The sequence below is a fragment of the Pseudomyrmex gracilis genome, unplaced genomic scaffold, assembly GCF_002006095.1.
Source record: "Pseudomyrmex gracilis isolate BER0280 unplaced genomic scaffold, ASM200609v1 scaffold_121, whole genome shotgun sequence".
Taxonomy (NCBI): Eukaryota; Metazoa; Arthropoda; class Insecta; order Hymenoptera; family Formicidae; genus Pseudomyrmex; species Pseudomyrmex gracilis.
In genome coordinates, this window is record NW_018020705.1 from 133,129 (window position 1) to 145,153 (window position 12,025).

The 12,025-nt window shown below is 40.9% G+C and overlaps 1 protein-coding gene across 3 annotated transcripts in view; it reads right to left on the reverse strand.

Annotated features, from left to right (window-relative positions):
* The window catches only part of LOC109856518, a 53,225-nt gene that overhangs the window by 26,805 nt on the left and 14,395 nt on the right, over nt 1-12,025 (reverse strand). For all 3 annotated transcript variants that reach the window (XM_020431871.1, XM_020431872.1, XM_020431873.1), the window contains 4 exons: nt 4,160-4,390; nt 2,892-3,152; nt 790-1,124; nt 29-590 (listed from right to left, as the gene is read on the reverse strand). In XM_020431871.1, the coding sequence (XP_020287460.1) occupies nt 29-590; nt 790-1,124; nt 2,892-3,152; nt 4,160-4,390 (1,389 nt within the window). The remainder of the gene's footprint in view (nt 1-28; nt 591-789; nt 1,125-2,891; nt 3,153-4,159; nt 4,391-12,025) is intronic.

Below are 12,025 nucleotides of genomic sequence, written 5' to 3' on the forward strand. Positions count from 1 at the left end.
GTTCTAGATCTCTGTCAATTAAACTTACTTGTGACCTGCTGTCCTCGTGACTTCTCGACGCGTTCAGCTTCAACCATTCCTTTACGCGCGCATACTTGGCTCGATGATTATTCGTTATATCTTTCTCTTCGAACACTAGCTGCGGAAAAGTACGCGAGACTGTGTGTCTCTCCTCGCCAATTAAATTCTCAACTTCTTTAATTAACTTCTGAATACTAGATTTATTGTCTTTATTTTCGTCGTCGCTGTCCTTTTGCTGAACATCGCGGTTGCATTCCGCCGCGACCGTTTCTTTTTCGTTATCCGCGTTTTTTTCTCGCGAGAAGTGCATTTTCTCTGATAAATCGACGCGCGGACTTTCGTTGAAATCCAAACGAACCAATACGTTCGTCTTTCGCTGCTCCGTAACGAGCGAGTTATTTGGAAGAGAAGATGTGTAAGTCCACTCTTCCTCCGAGGAGTCATCCATCGTATTCAATGATTCCTGAACTGACGATTCTTGAACTGCTTGTCCGGAACAATCCGCCTCGGAGTCAGTGTCCAGATGCTTGAAGTAAAACGTAGCGCAGTTCTTCGATTTTCTGTCGGATCTGAAACATCAGAAAATAACAATTCGTCGAAACATGATCGAACAGTTTTTACTTGCACTTCGTGCAGTTTGTTAAAATCCAAGAGAAAACGTATTCGAGCGAACATAATTAACATAGATTGACGTAAACAATTCACACTTTTTTCGAATAATTACAATTGTCATTACGTAAAAAATTTGCGAGAAAAAGAAAAACTCACGTGTTGAACGAAGCAGCCTCTTCCGTTGTTCCACAGCGTTTGACAAATTCGCTCGTCCGAAGACTGTTGTTCGATTTTTCTGTACTTTCGATTTGCACGGTGCCTGCCGCGTCGATTTCGTCGCACGTTTCCTGCATCGCCGCCGTCGATGTTGTTATCGGCACGGTGTCCGGTGTGGGTGGCATGTCGTTTTGCTCGTTGTCGCTGACTCCGCTTTCCTCGACGTCACCCTCCTCCCCCCGATCGCCCAGGTCAGATGTACAGGATCTGATAGGTTCTCGTTTCGCCGATTCGTGGGACTTTGTGTCCATCACACAGAACTGACACAATTCATCCTATATCGTCGTAGAAAGCGTTTGACATAACATACTGATGAACATGATGTCGCATATGTATTGTGCGTATATATCGTACTCTCTCCGCGAGTTGATCTCTCTTATCAAAATCTTTCCGCGCGATAAGTACATATAATTATCGAGAACAAGCTATTTGCAGAAAATGACACACATGATGGTTTTGACTTTTGATTCTGTCAATTTGCATTTTTTATGCATAAAACACGGTGATAAGCTGTGTATACTATAAAAAAAAAAAAACAAAAAAAAAAAACATAACTTCGAATATTAACCGTTCGCGGAGAGAGACATGGATCTTCGAAACTCATTCAAAAATTTCGAACCGGTTTTTAGTAAAATTAAATTTCTTTAACGCTTATATTTTCTTAATTACTAGAATGTTTTTTTTTTTCGACGCAGAATCGTTTAACCTTTTGATTCAAAGACATTGATTTAAAAAAATTGATTTTTCGCGGAGATTTTAAAGTCGCGTGGGTCTCACAGACCCAGTCTGTCCAATTAGTAGGTCGATTCTTGGAGTTTGTTCGCGACAGGTTAAACGTTATATGAAGTGAAATATATACAACGGTATCTGTGAATTTAATGGAGCTACTTTCGAAGAAGAAGGTCTTTCGCAACACAGCTCCGCCCGACGCACATGAAAATACCGTAGTTTTTTTTTTTTTTTTTTTTACGAAGCTTTTTGATTGATATTTTTTGTCGGGGTCGCGCTGTACACGTGTGTCCGATTCGTTTTAGAAGAGATTCGTTTTTTGCAGCCTCCTCTATGCAGGACGATCCACTTAACACATTCGGATGCACGTTCTACTCTAGCCTACGCAACGTAAAGTAGCAGTTATTGCGCTCTTATCTTTTGTTAAGGCTAAAATGACTCATGTAATTGTCAAGTTTTGCAAGAAAAATGCAATTTTCCCACTTCGATCGAGAAACGCGTTGTCTTGTATTGAGGTCAATTAAGCGTCAGAAAAAAAAACCTTTGCCCGTAATAACGTACAACGCGCGATAATACCTCGATTAAAAAACAAAATTCATTCATCATCGTCGAGAGAAGAGAGTCTGTGAGACTCGCACAGGGAGCACAACACCAATATTTCTATGCATGAATCGCGCAGCGTTCGAAAACCGGGTCAATGACTCGTAATAGTCGTGTTTCGCGACAGCAGTATGGAGAACAATAGAAGCTGCCGATTCGTGGAACAACTACATTTTCTGCCTTCAACCCATTGTTTTTTGCAGAAACCGCGAATGTCTGCAAACTTTTTTTGCGCACGATCCTTTGTCAAACGAGATTGCAACAGCTTGTAAGGTGATGTACTTTGTTTTCTTTTTTTTTTATTTTTTTTTTGTTTTTTTTCTTCTTCACTTCAACTTATATTTAAACTTTGTTTATACTGATAAATTTGGAATTGAATCAATCTTATCTTTCTCGAGTTATCTCACATATCACGTTCGCAAGACAAATATATAACTCCAGTTATTCTTGCGTGATTCATTGGTCGCATAATTCATGATATTTCTCTCGTTCGTTTATAACGACATTCGCCGTTCGCCGCTTGTTACGCGATCACGATAGCAGTCCGACAATAATAGGGAGCAATTTCGAATCGCGAATAATGGATTTTATTATCCGAAGCAATATGAAAAGTTTGCGGGACGTCACGATTCGATTGTGTCGACACAGTTTGAATCGATACCAAACCCCAGATTTATGCTCAATAATTGACCGTCGGCCGACGAATTACGTACCTCGAAATACGATCCCTCGTCGATGGATCGATTCTCAGAAGAGGCGTCGCTGTCGGACGGGTCAGTCCTGGAAACTGGATGATCGCGGTACTCGGATCTCGATCGGCCGACAACGCGCTTCGCACGTTCGGCTCGCGCCGAGCGAGCGGACTGTCCCGACGATTCTGTTCCGGAGCCGCGCGATCGTCCGCGGCTGAGACGAGGTTGTTTCGTGACTGGTTCCTCGTCGCTGTCGCTGCTGCAGCTGTAAGGCACGGCGTTCTGAAACATCAAGCAGTCGAATCCCTTTTACTCAATAATCGCCTACTGCGGCGGCAATGTGGTCGCGGTTTTATGATTGCCTGAACAATTATTGACGCGGTATCCCCGTGACTCACATTATCGTCTAAACCGCACGTATGTCGTTGCGTACAAAAACTTATCTTGTATTAATAAACTTATCGCTCGCTATCAGCGCGACTCCGTGTCACGCAGCGGGATTCGAATCGATCGTGGAAAACCGCGGTTACGCCGGAGTGATAGAAACAACTCCACCACAAACTTTGCCGAGAAACTGTCCAAATACTGAGCCTCGTGCCTTTGAAAAGAGGTACCTGAGACAGGAGGGATCTCCCGTAGAATTTCTCGACAGGATCTTGCGTGTTTAAACAGGTATAGAACTGCGAGGTGAGGGAGAGACACAAGATCGAGAGAGATAGAAAGGGTACAGCGACGCCTACGCGTTTCTACGTTTCTTTTTGTTTTGATTATCAAGAGTTATCATTATACATTATATTTGTAAATAAATGCTTTTTTTTCATGAAAAATAAATCCAATTATTTACGTATAAATTTAATATAACAATTTAAAAATCGTTCATGTTAAAAAAAATGTTTATTTCAATATTAATTATGAAAAAAACTTCACAAACTCTTGTTTACTAGAGCGTACGCCGTTAAATTTAATGAGAAGAAATGACTTAACTTGAAGAAATAATCCGAAAAACAGAATTCACGGTTTCGCTCCGGACAATATTAAAAAACGTTCTTTCTCTGTCTGAGCATCTCGAATCGAGTAATCGCGTAGCTGCGACTACTCGACTCTTTAATAGTCGTCAATTGTCAAGTGTCTCACAGTCAATTGCAATCACTATCAGATAGTTGCTTGTTCATCGTTTTATTTTCTGACATCATCCAGTCGGTCACTCTCTCATCAAACATAGAAAGCATTTAAAAGAAAAATTAGAGAAAATATAACAATTATAAAGAGACAAGCGCGTGTGTTTATACCTTATTTCTTATGTGAGATGCGAGGGTTTCAATGTGACACTGCCATTCCAATGCGCGCAAATACAGAAGATGCCAACGTCGTTCCAACGATCTCACTATTCGTAATGGCTGCTGAGCGGATTGCTGATCCTGTTGTTGTCCATGTTCCTGTTGCTGCGTGAAGATCTTGTCACCCAATTTGACTACCGAACTGACGATACGCCCGTGCGCCTCTATGTCTCGTTGGAGTACCTGAAACGAGATAACAAAACGCGTGGTGTATCCGTTACCGTTTCGCAAAGTTCCAAATAAAAAAAAAAAAAACACAAGTTCAACCAGAAGAAACTAGATTTCTATTTCAACACTCCGGATTCCAGTTCTGTATGTGAGATTGTATCGCACATCGCTATCAAAATGTAAACTCTATCCAGACACGTAAATAAAACGTAAAACAAAATGCATCTCTCAACACGATCAACAAACATACTCGAATACTACACCGGCGATTCAACGACACTGTTGAGTGTAGCAATTATTAATATAGCGGGGGAGGGAGAGGGGTTCCGCGCCGCGCGAGATCGAGCCGGAAGAAAGTAAGCGCGGCTTACCTACGGGAGGCTGTTTCCGCGCACGCCAATCAGAACGTAAAGGTTAAACGTTACACGGCGGCGAGTACAGAAGAAAAATTTATTTATCGCTTCCGAAGCAGGTCAAGCTGCCTTTTGAGATAGAAGCGAGCTCTCTCGTGTAACGCCCGTGTGTGTATGTGTGTGTTCGCGTTTTCCTCAAATCGGGCTTCTCAATCTTTGCGCGAGAAACAAAAGGTGTCGGATATCACTCCGCGCGGCCTGTATTAGCCCACTTTCTCTGATAGATTGCATATGATTATGTGTGATTGTTCTACTTATCTCACACACAGCACCAACGACGCGATCGCCGTTCGGCGAGCACAAGTTATATCGCAGTTTGCTTTCACGCAGCGTGCTTCTTGCTCGGCGCTTGGTTATTTTTGTTTTCCAATTCGTTTCCTTACCTTCATCTCGCCTTCATTGTCAATTTCTCATTTGAACAAAAGGAGTAATGATGACAGGAGGCAGTGGAAACAAGCTCGTTATGAAAGTGCAAATGTCTCTTTCTAACCGACGGGAATGTGCGGAGTGTATAAATCAAGCGCTGGTCAAGCGTCGGGGATGACTTTATTCACAGAACTCCGCGCCGCCGTCGGCAGATCGGTTACTACCGCTAGTTAATGGATGAAATTGAATTATGACTAATGGGCAAATTGTGAAAACGCCACGCACGCGTCTTTCTAAAGTAGTAGCTTGAGACTATTTTCTTTTTTTTTTCTTTTTACGCTTTTCGCACGAGAGAAATGCGAGAGTGTCACGTACTTTGAAAAGAGACGCGTTATTAATAACAAACAATTTCTCTCGCGCGGCACGCCGCAAAGAATTTATTACTTCTCTCACTGACACTTGAGAGAATTTTCATTTCGTATCAAATTATAAAGTATAAAATCGTGAGAAAACGTCTTAAGAGAAGGTGGTTTTTTTGTTTTTATAATTTTTTCGATCTACATTGCAAACGCACCGGTTTCTCATTACACACGAAGGGGTATACGTGCGACTGAGCGCGTGGAATCTGATAAAGAAGAACAAGTATAGTGTGTTCGTGACAAAATGCGTACGGGTGTGCTAAGGAGGCCGGGAAAGATGTAAAAGATCTATCGGTGCGTTGCGCGGTAACCCAAGGAGCGGTCGGCGCTTTCATGGGAAAGTTTAGCGACAGATATTAAAGAATCGTAAAAGGCTACGTGCATATATGCGTTCGAGAAGAGAAACACGACCAACGTTATCCCTTCTTTCGCTCTCCTCTCCGCGAGGTAGCATGTAATTTATAGTTGAATCCATAGCGATGCAGCTGCACGATGTCAAGCTGCCATGGGAATGTGAGACGAGAGAGAGAGAGAGAGAGAAAGAGAGATGCTGTATCGGCAGCGGCGGTCCACGGATGCTATTGACATTCATCGTCTCACTTGTAGTTTCACACCACGCGAACGATAACCCCGATACGACGATACCCCGGAACAATTTCTTCTCTGTTTTAGATTTATTTAACAAGTGTGATAGACGTATCTACAGATCTACGGATAAATATGTTTTTTGCATATATCAAAAACACGCACACGCACACATATGTCTTAAATATTTAGAAAAGAATTTGATGGAAGAGTTACTTAAACAGAATTCAGATTGAGAAAAAAAAGTAAAGAAAAAAAAAGTAAAACTTTGGTAGAAATCAAGTTGTACGCGGAAAGTAAATTTCTATGGTTGCGTAATACTTATAGGATAGTAAAAAGTGCGAGAAAATTATTCTCTTCCGAAGAAATTAAAAGCATATATCCGGTCTTTCCAGCTCTACGCTTTCTAGGCCTCCTCAACTGATTTTCTACTTGTCGGAATGTCGTCGGCTCATCTCAAGTTGAAGGCCTCGACGGTAATGTCGGGACAATAACCTTGGCGGTACGTTACGATACGCCGAGTTGTGCAATTTAAAAAAAAAAAAAAAACAACAAAATCAACAAATGCACAATTTAACTCAACAATTACTTTTTTTTTTGTTGATGACACTCTCGTTTGCTCACTAATGAGACGTGTCTCCGTAAGTTTGCCTTAAAACATCGTTTATGTTCGTGACAATGACATCGTGGAAAATATTACGTGATACACAACAGGAAATAACTTGCATTAGATGAACGTAATGTGTGACGGTCATACATAAGAAAAAGAGAGATGCGGGTTCTCAAAGCACGTCACGAGTCAGACACGTCTATAATTCTGTCACGGCGGTGATAATGTGTCCTTATGTCGGTCGACGACGAGTGAAACGGCATGTCGGATCACGCGAGAAGTTGCGGCGATAGTAAAAGTAGATAAAGCTTCGAGCGGTTGGTCGGTATGTGTGTGTGTGTGTGTGTGTGTGTATTGAATAATTCAACGAACCTGACATTATCTCACATTACGGAATTAACAATTATTGCTTGAACGAGATAAAACGTAATCGAATCCCCCGCGCACAATGAAATAGAAAAATAATAATTTCGTCGCGATTACGTTTTAATCTCTAACACGTCACTATCTCGAATGGAGAGAGAGAGAGAGAGAGAGAGAGAGAGAGAGAGAGTGTGTGTGTGTGTGTGTGAAAGAGAGAGAAAGCGGGAGAGAGAGAGCTCTTGTTAAATTTTATTAAGAGTGTCATGGCGGATATGTTCCATTATCTAATACACACACCGTGCTGCGGGATTCGCGCTAGTCAAAATATTATCGGCTTGTAACGCGAAAATTTCACCATTGCATAAATACGCTTTTCGATTTTTCAGAGCGTGACCGTTCGTAAACCGATCGCGTTCTGAGCGTATCGGCTTGCATCGATGAGAAACGCGCGTATAATGACGAGATATCGTGACTAGCGAAAAAAAAAGAAAACAAAAACAAGAAAAAAGAAAATCGGAACGATATCACTACCAGAATGGAGATTAATCTGAGACGAGCCGAACCGATAACTCTCTAGGTGCGGTTGTACCTCCGAGCGACTCGAAGATCAACTCCGGCTGTTGGATCGTTTAAATTGTTTCGAAGAATAGATCATCTTACCAAGAGTAGTTCTCTACAGGGTGTCTCGGCTAAATGAGGACACCTAAATATATGCGTTATTCGCTAGCGTGTGTCGCAAAAATAAATTTTTCAAATTTTTCTATACAGTTTAAACAATCGTAAAAATAAATTTCACAATTTTTCTAGTTTAAACAATCTAGAAGTGAGATAATTTTTGATAGAATTAAATATTTTTTATATGTTCTCTTTGTGTGATATAAAATAACACTTGTTCTTTGTTCTTTTTGAGAAAAATGTTGTGCGAGTTTAAGTGAAAAGTTCTATCGCGCAGAATTGCGTTTATATACAATTTTTTTCAAAAAGATTAACGATCTCACGTTAATCGATTGACTAGACTGTTATTACAAACCATTTTAAACTTGCGTAATCGAAAGATTTCGACTCGTTAAAGAAGATTCGTTCGTTGTGAACGACGCCGCCCCGCATACTTCCGGCCACGTTCGCAGAAGAAACACGATGTTATTATCGCGCCACTTCTTTCAATTCAGGCTGAACGATCTATCGAGAAATCTCTTTCGGCGTACAAATCTTAACCGTGATTTATCGACTACTCGCTCTGACACGATGAGCAAGACTGTGGCGCACTGCCACCGCTTGTAGAGAAAGTTAATTTGTCATTATCCGTCATTATGTTTCGTTATGTGTATAAAATTTTGACGCGAAACGCCTGCGGATTCGCTTCTTTCCGCCTTTTTTTTTTGTTCGCTAATGTCCACACACCGAGAATGAATTAAAGTTTCGCTACATTAGCAAACAATTTGCTTTTCAATGTCGTCCTCGACTTGATGTATCTTCGTCGACGTATTCTCATTAAACCGTTAATATTCTGTTAGAAAAAAAAAAAAAAAAAAACATACACACAAATTCTTCGTGCAGTCTCTTTCGAATCACGAGATAGGATCACGTTTCTACTTTGTGTGGGAAAGAGAAAGTGTACACTCGACGATACTAATTTCTTCACCTCGGTGTGCTCTTGCGTTTATTCTTGAAAAACGATGTCAAGACACGGTATATTATTATTTGAGGTCGCAATGGTAAATGTGGAAGGTTAAATCGTAGGCAAAACGCGATAATCGCTCGTGTGTGTGTATGTGTGAGCGTGCGGAGGCTACGAGACCACCAGCACTTAGTGCGTTCACTAAGCAATTTTTTTTACTTCCGTGACCAGCGAGACGTGCCAAGCGCTATCTAAAGAGAATTCAAGATACGACGAGGAGTAATTGCGTACAGTCGCCGGTCGGCGGTAGTTTTGCAAGTCTAGCGGTAAGCTAGCCTCCCACATAGCGCATTTTACAACAACCATGCGTATTAAATCTGTCTGAAAGTAATACCGTGAATGTGCGCGCATTCATATACTATGTAACAAAGTGTTTACGTCCGTTTCGCCTCGGCAAAATCTTTCAGCCTGTCTCTTTTATGACGTACGTTTTTAACATAATTGGTTTTTGAGCTCTTCAACGAAGAATTTTTTTTCCCATTATTTTGTGTACACAATATTTTACGTATCATTTGAGAACTTTACACAAATTATCTCTCGCAAGTATTTTTGCTCACGCACGTGACTCTTTTGTTCGTATTCTTTTTCCTGTAATTTGTTTCAATTTTCTCAATCCTTTTTTTCGAAGATAAAATACGTACTTTATATCTTCAAATTGAAAATTAACCATTATTACAAATTATATCAAACGATCCAATTTATCGTGACCTTAATCGAAGTTTAATATATATAAAGATGTAAGTTAGAACACGCGCGAACACCGAAACATAAATGTTTTTGCTCGTCTGAAGGAACCTCTTAGGTTAAAAGGATATACCGTGTAAGAAGTTCTCTATCGAACTCGGAAATGGTGGTGGCATCATCAATGTTCCTAGTTAACGGGTGACGCCAAGCGGGTGAGTCAGCGCACCCATACATGCAACAGCAAACGACTCCATAATCTAACAAGAGCTACTATATAGTACTATAAAAAAAAAAAAAAGCGCATCTACTTTCCGGCAACTTGATAACACCTATTAACTTTTTTTTGTATTGCGACCGCGCTACGACGGTCCCCGCTTTCAAAGACGGTTGTTCCGTGGGGCTTCCGACTTCGAACGATCTATTAAATTCACCGTCCAGCCTTTCGCGCGCTGTAGAAAGAGTCGCGGTCGCAATCTCCTAATCATCGTGATTCGTCAGTTTCTTTTGGTACTTGGCGAAACGTTCCGCGAAGTGTCGTTTGCAATTCTTTTCATCGCGAAACAGCTCGCCGTTGTGAGTCTTCTCTTTTTTATGCAGTCATCAAGCTACAATTTATTTTTCAAACATATCCCTATTAAGTCATAAGGTTTCTGTCTGTGTGATATGGCTTTTGAACGCTTATTCGATTTCTGAATTTCACGTGTCCTAACGAAATAACGTGGACATATGTGTGTGTGTGTGTGTTCTGTAATTTATTCGGCGACGATACTTACGATACGAATAAACTTGAATCGATAACTTTTTCGCGTTACGCATATGTATTTACATTTCTTAAACGTATATCTTGGCGAAACCATCTCACTTATCAAATTTTACGTAATCAAATTCAAAACAATAACTTGGTCATGCGATATAGAGAATGTAATATATACATTCAGCGAGAATATAACTCTCAGCAGTCGTTATCGCATAGGTCGTTATTGCGTGTCGTACAAAGTGAGCGCTCAACACTCCGAAGCGTTCCACTCGAAAAGCTTAAAAAAAAAAAATCTTTTATCTTCGATGGTCTCTGTTTTGGAGAGACCGTCAGAGAGATCGCGCGAATCAAAAACGTGCGTTCGGATACGCAATTGCAATTTTCACAGAAATGATTTATATCAATCGCTGACGATTGAAGTCCGTACAGAGCACACACGTCAGAGCAACAATCTCGCTCGGAGCAACAATCAAACGGAATATTAAACGCACACGTGCCTGAATTTCGCGTCGCAACGGTATGCGCCGCGTAATCGCAAATCTAGCATTCGCTAGCGCACCGTAAAACAAAAAAAAAAATATTTACTCTGGCAAAAATTTTCTATTCCCTTTCACTTACGGTGCTGCGCGCGTGATGGTGACGCAAGAAACGACAGCACCGCGAGTTTCCATCGCGCGTATCCTCGCGATCATGCATCGCGTGAGCCGCGATGCATATTTCAAGAAAATGATTATAGTACCCGTATATACATACATATATGAGAAAGAAGACACGGTCATTTAGAGGATACAGTCATCTGAACGTATTACGCTTTTAGACGGCGATGTGTCTAGAGTGATTTCTAGATATATTTCCCCGGCTCGAATTCCGATATAATTTGACTTTCAATGTGATTTAAGGATCAAAGTTTGATGTAATGTATTTAAATTGCGGGAGAGACGCGCGACGATCTTCCGCGCGCGTGAACAATTATTCACGTCCTTCTTCCACTTGCAGCTGTTAGCCCGAGTTATACCGTGGAACCGTTCTCGCCTCATTTCACGTCGTCGCATTCTCATTGGAAATCCGTCCCACACCGTGTCCCACGGTAGAAAACAACTTCGGTTTTGTCAACGCCGAGAGAATTTGCGGTTTTGCGCGCATCTCGTAAATCTCCGAACGTAAGTAATGGCGTAAGGGGCACGAGTCACCTGTTTGCGAAGTGGCCAACTTTACAATTTTGCCGATAAAGACTCGTAAAAAAAAAATATCGTATCGATGTCGAGTCGTTCATACATTTCTCGAATTAATGAACGTTTTATCTGCGAATTTTTATCAAACTCAGTGTATCCTAACGACAAAAGTTAATTGATTCTATGACTTGTTATTAAATCTTAATCAATAATTCTGTGACTTGCTATTAACTCTAGATATTAATAACTCGAGTGTGTTACTCAGTAAAATATAAATTGTGAAAATTATTTTCAATAAATATCGCGCGACAAACAATTTAATTAACATGTTCGATAAAAAAAAAAAAAAAAAAAAAAGCGCGTGAAAAGAAAATCTGTTGCAAAACCGAATCAAATGTAAACATCAGGCATTGCGCGAGATATCGCGATAACTGCGACCACGCTAATCGCACGGTTATCATATCGATTAAGAATCCAATTCTCAAACTCACCGTGGTATGACGTTACACGGCGTAGAAAACGAGAATAGATGTTCTTTCTCGCCTCTCTCCCTCTCTCTCTCTCGTTCTTGAATTACTCCCCGTTTCACTACGATCTATTTAA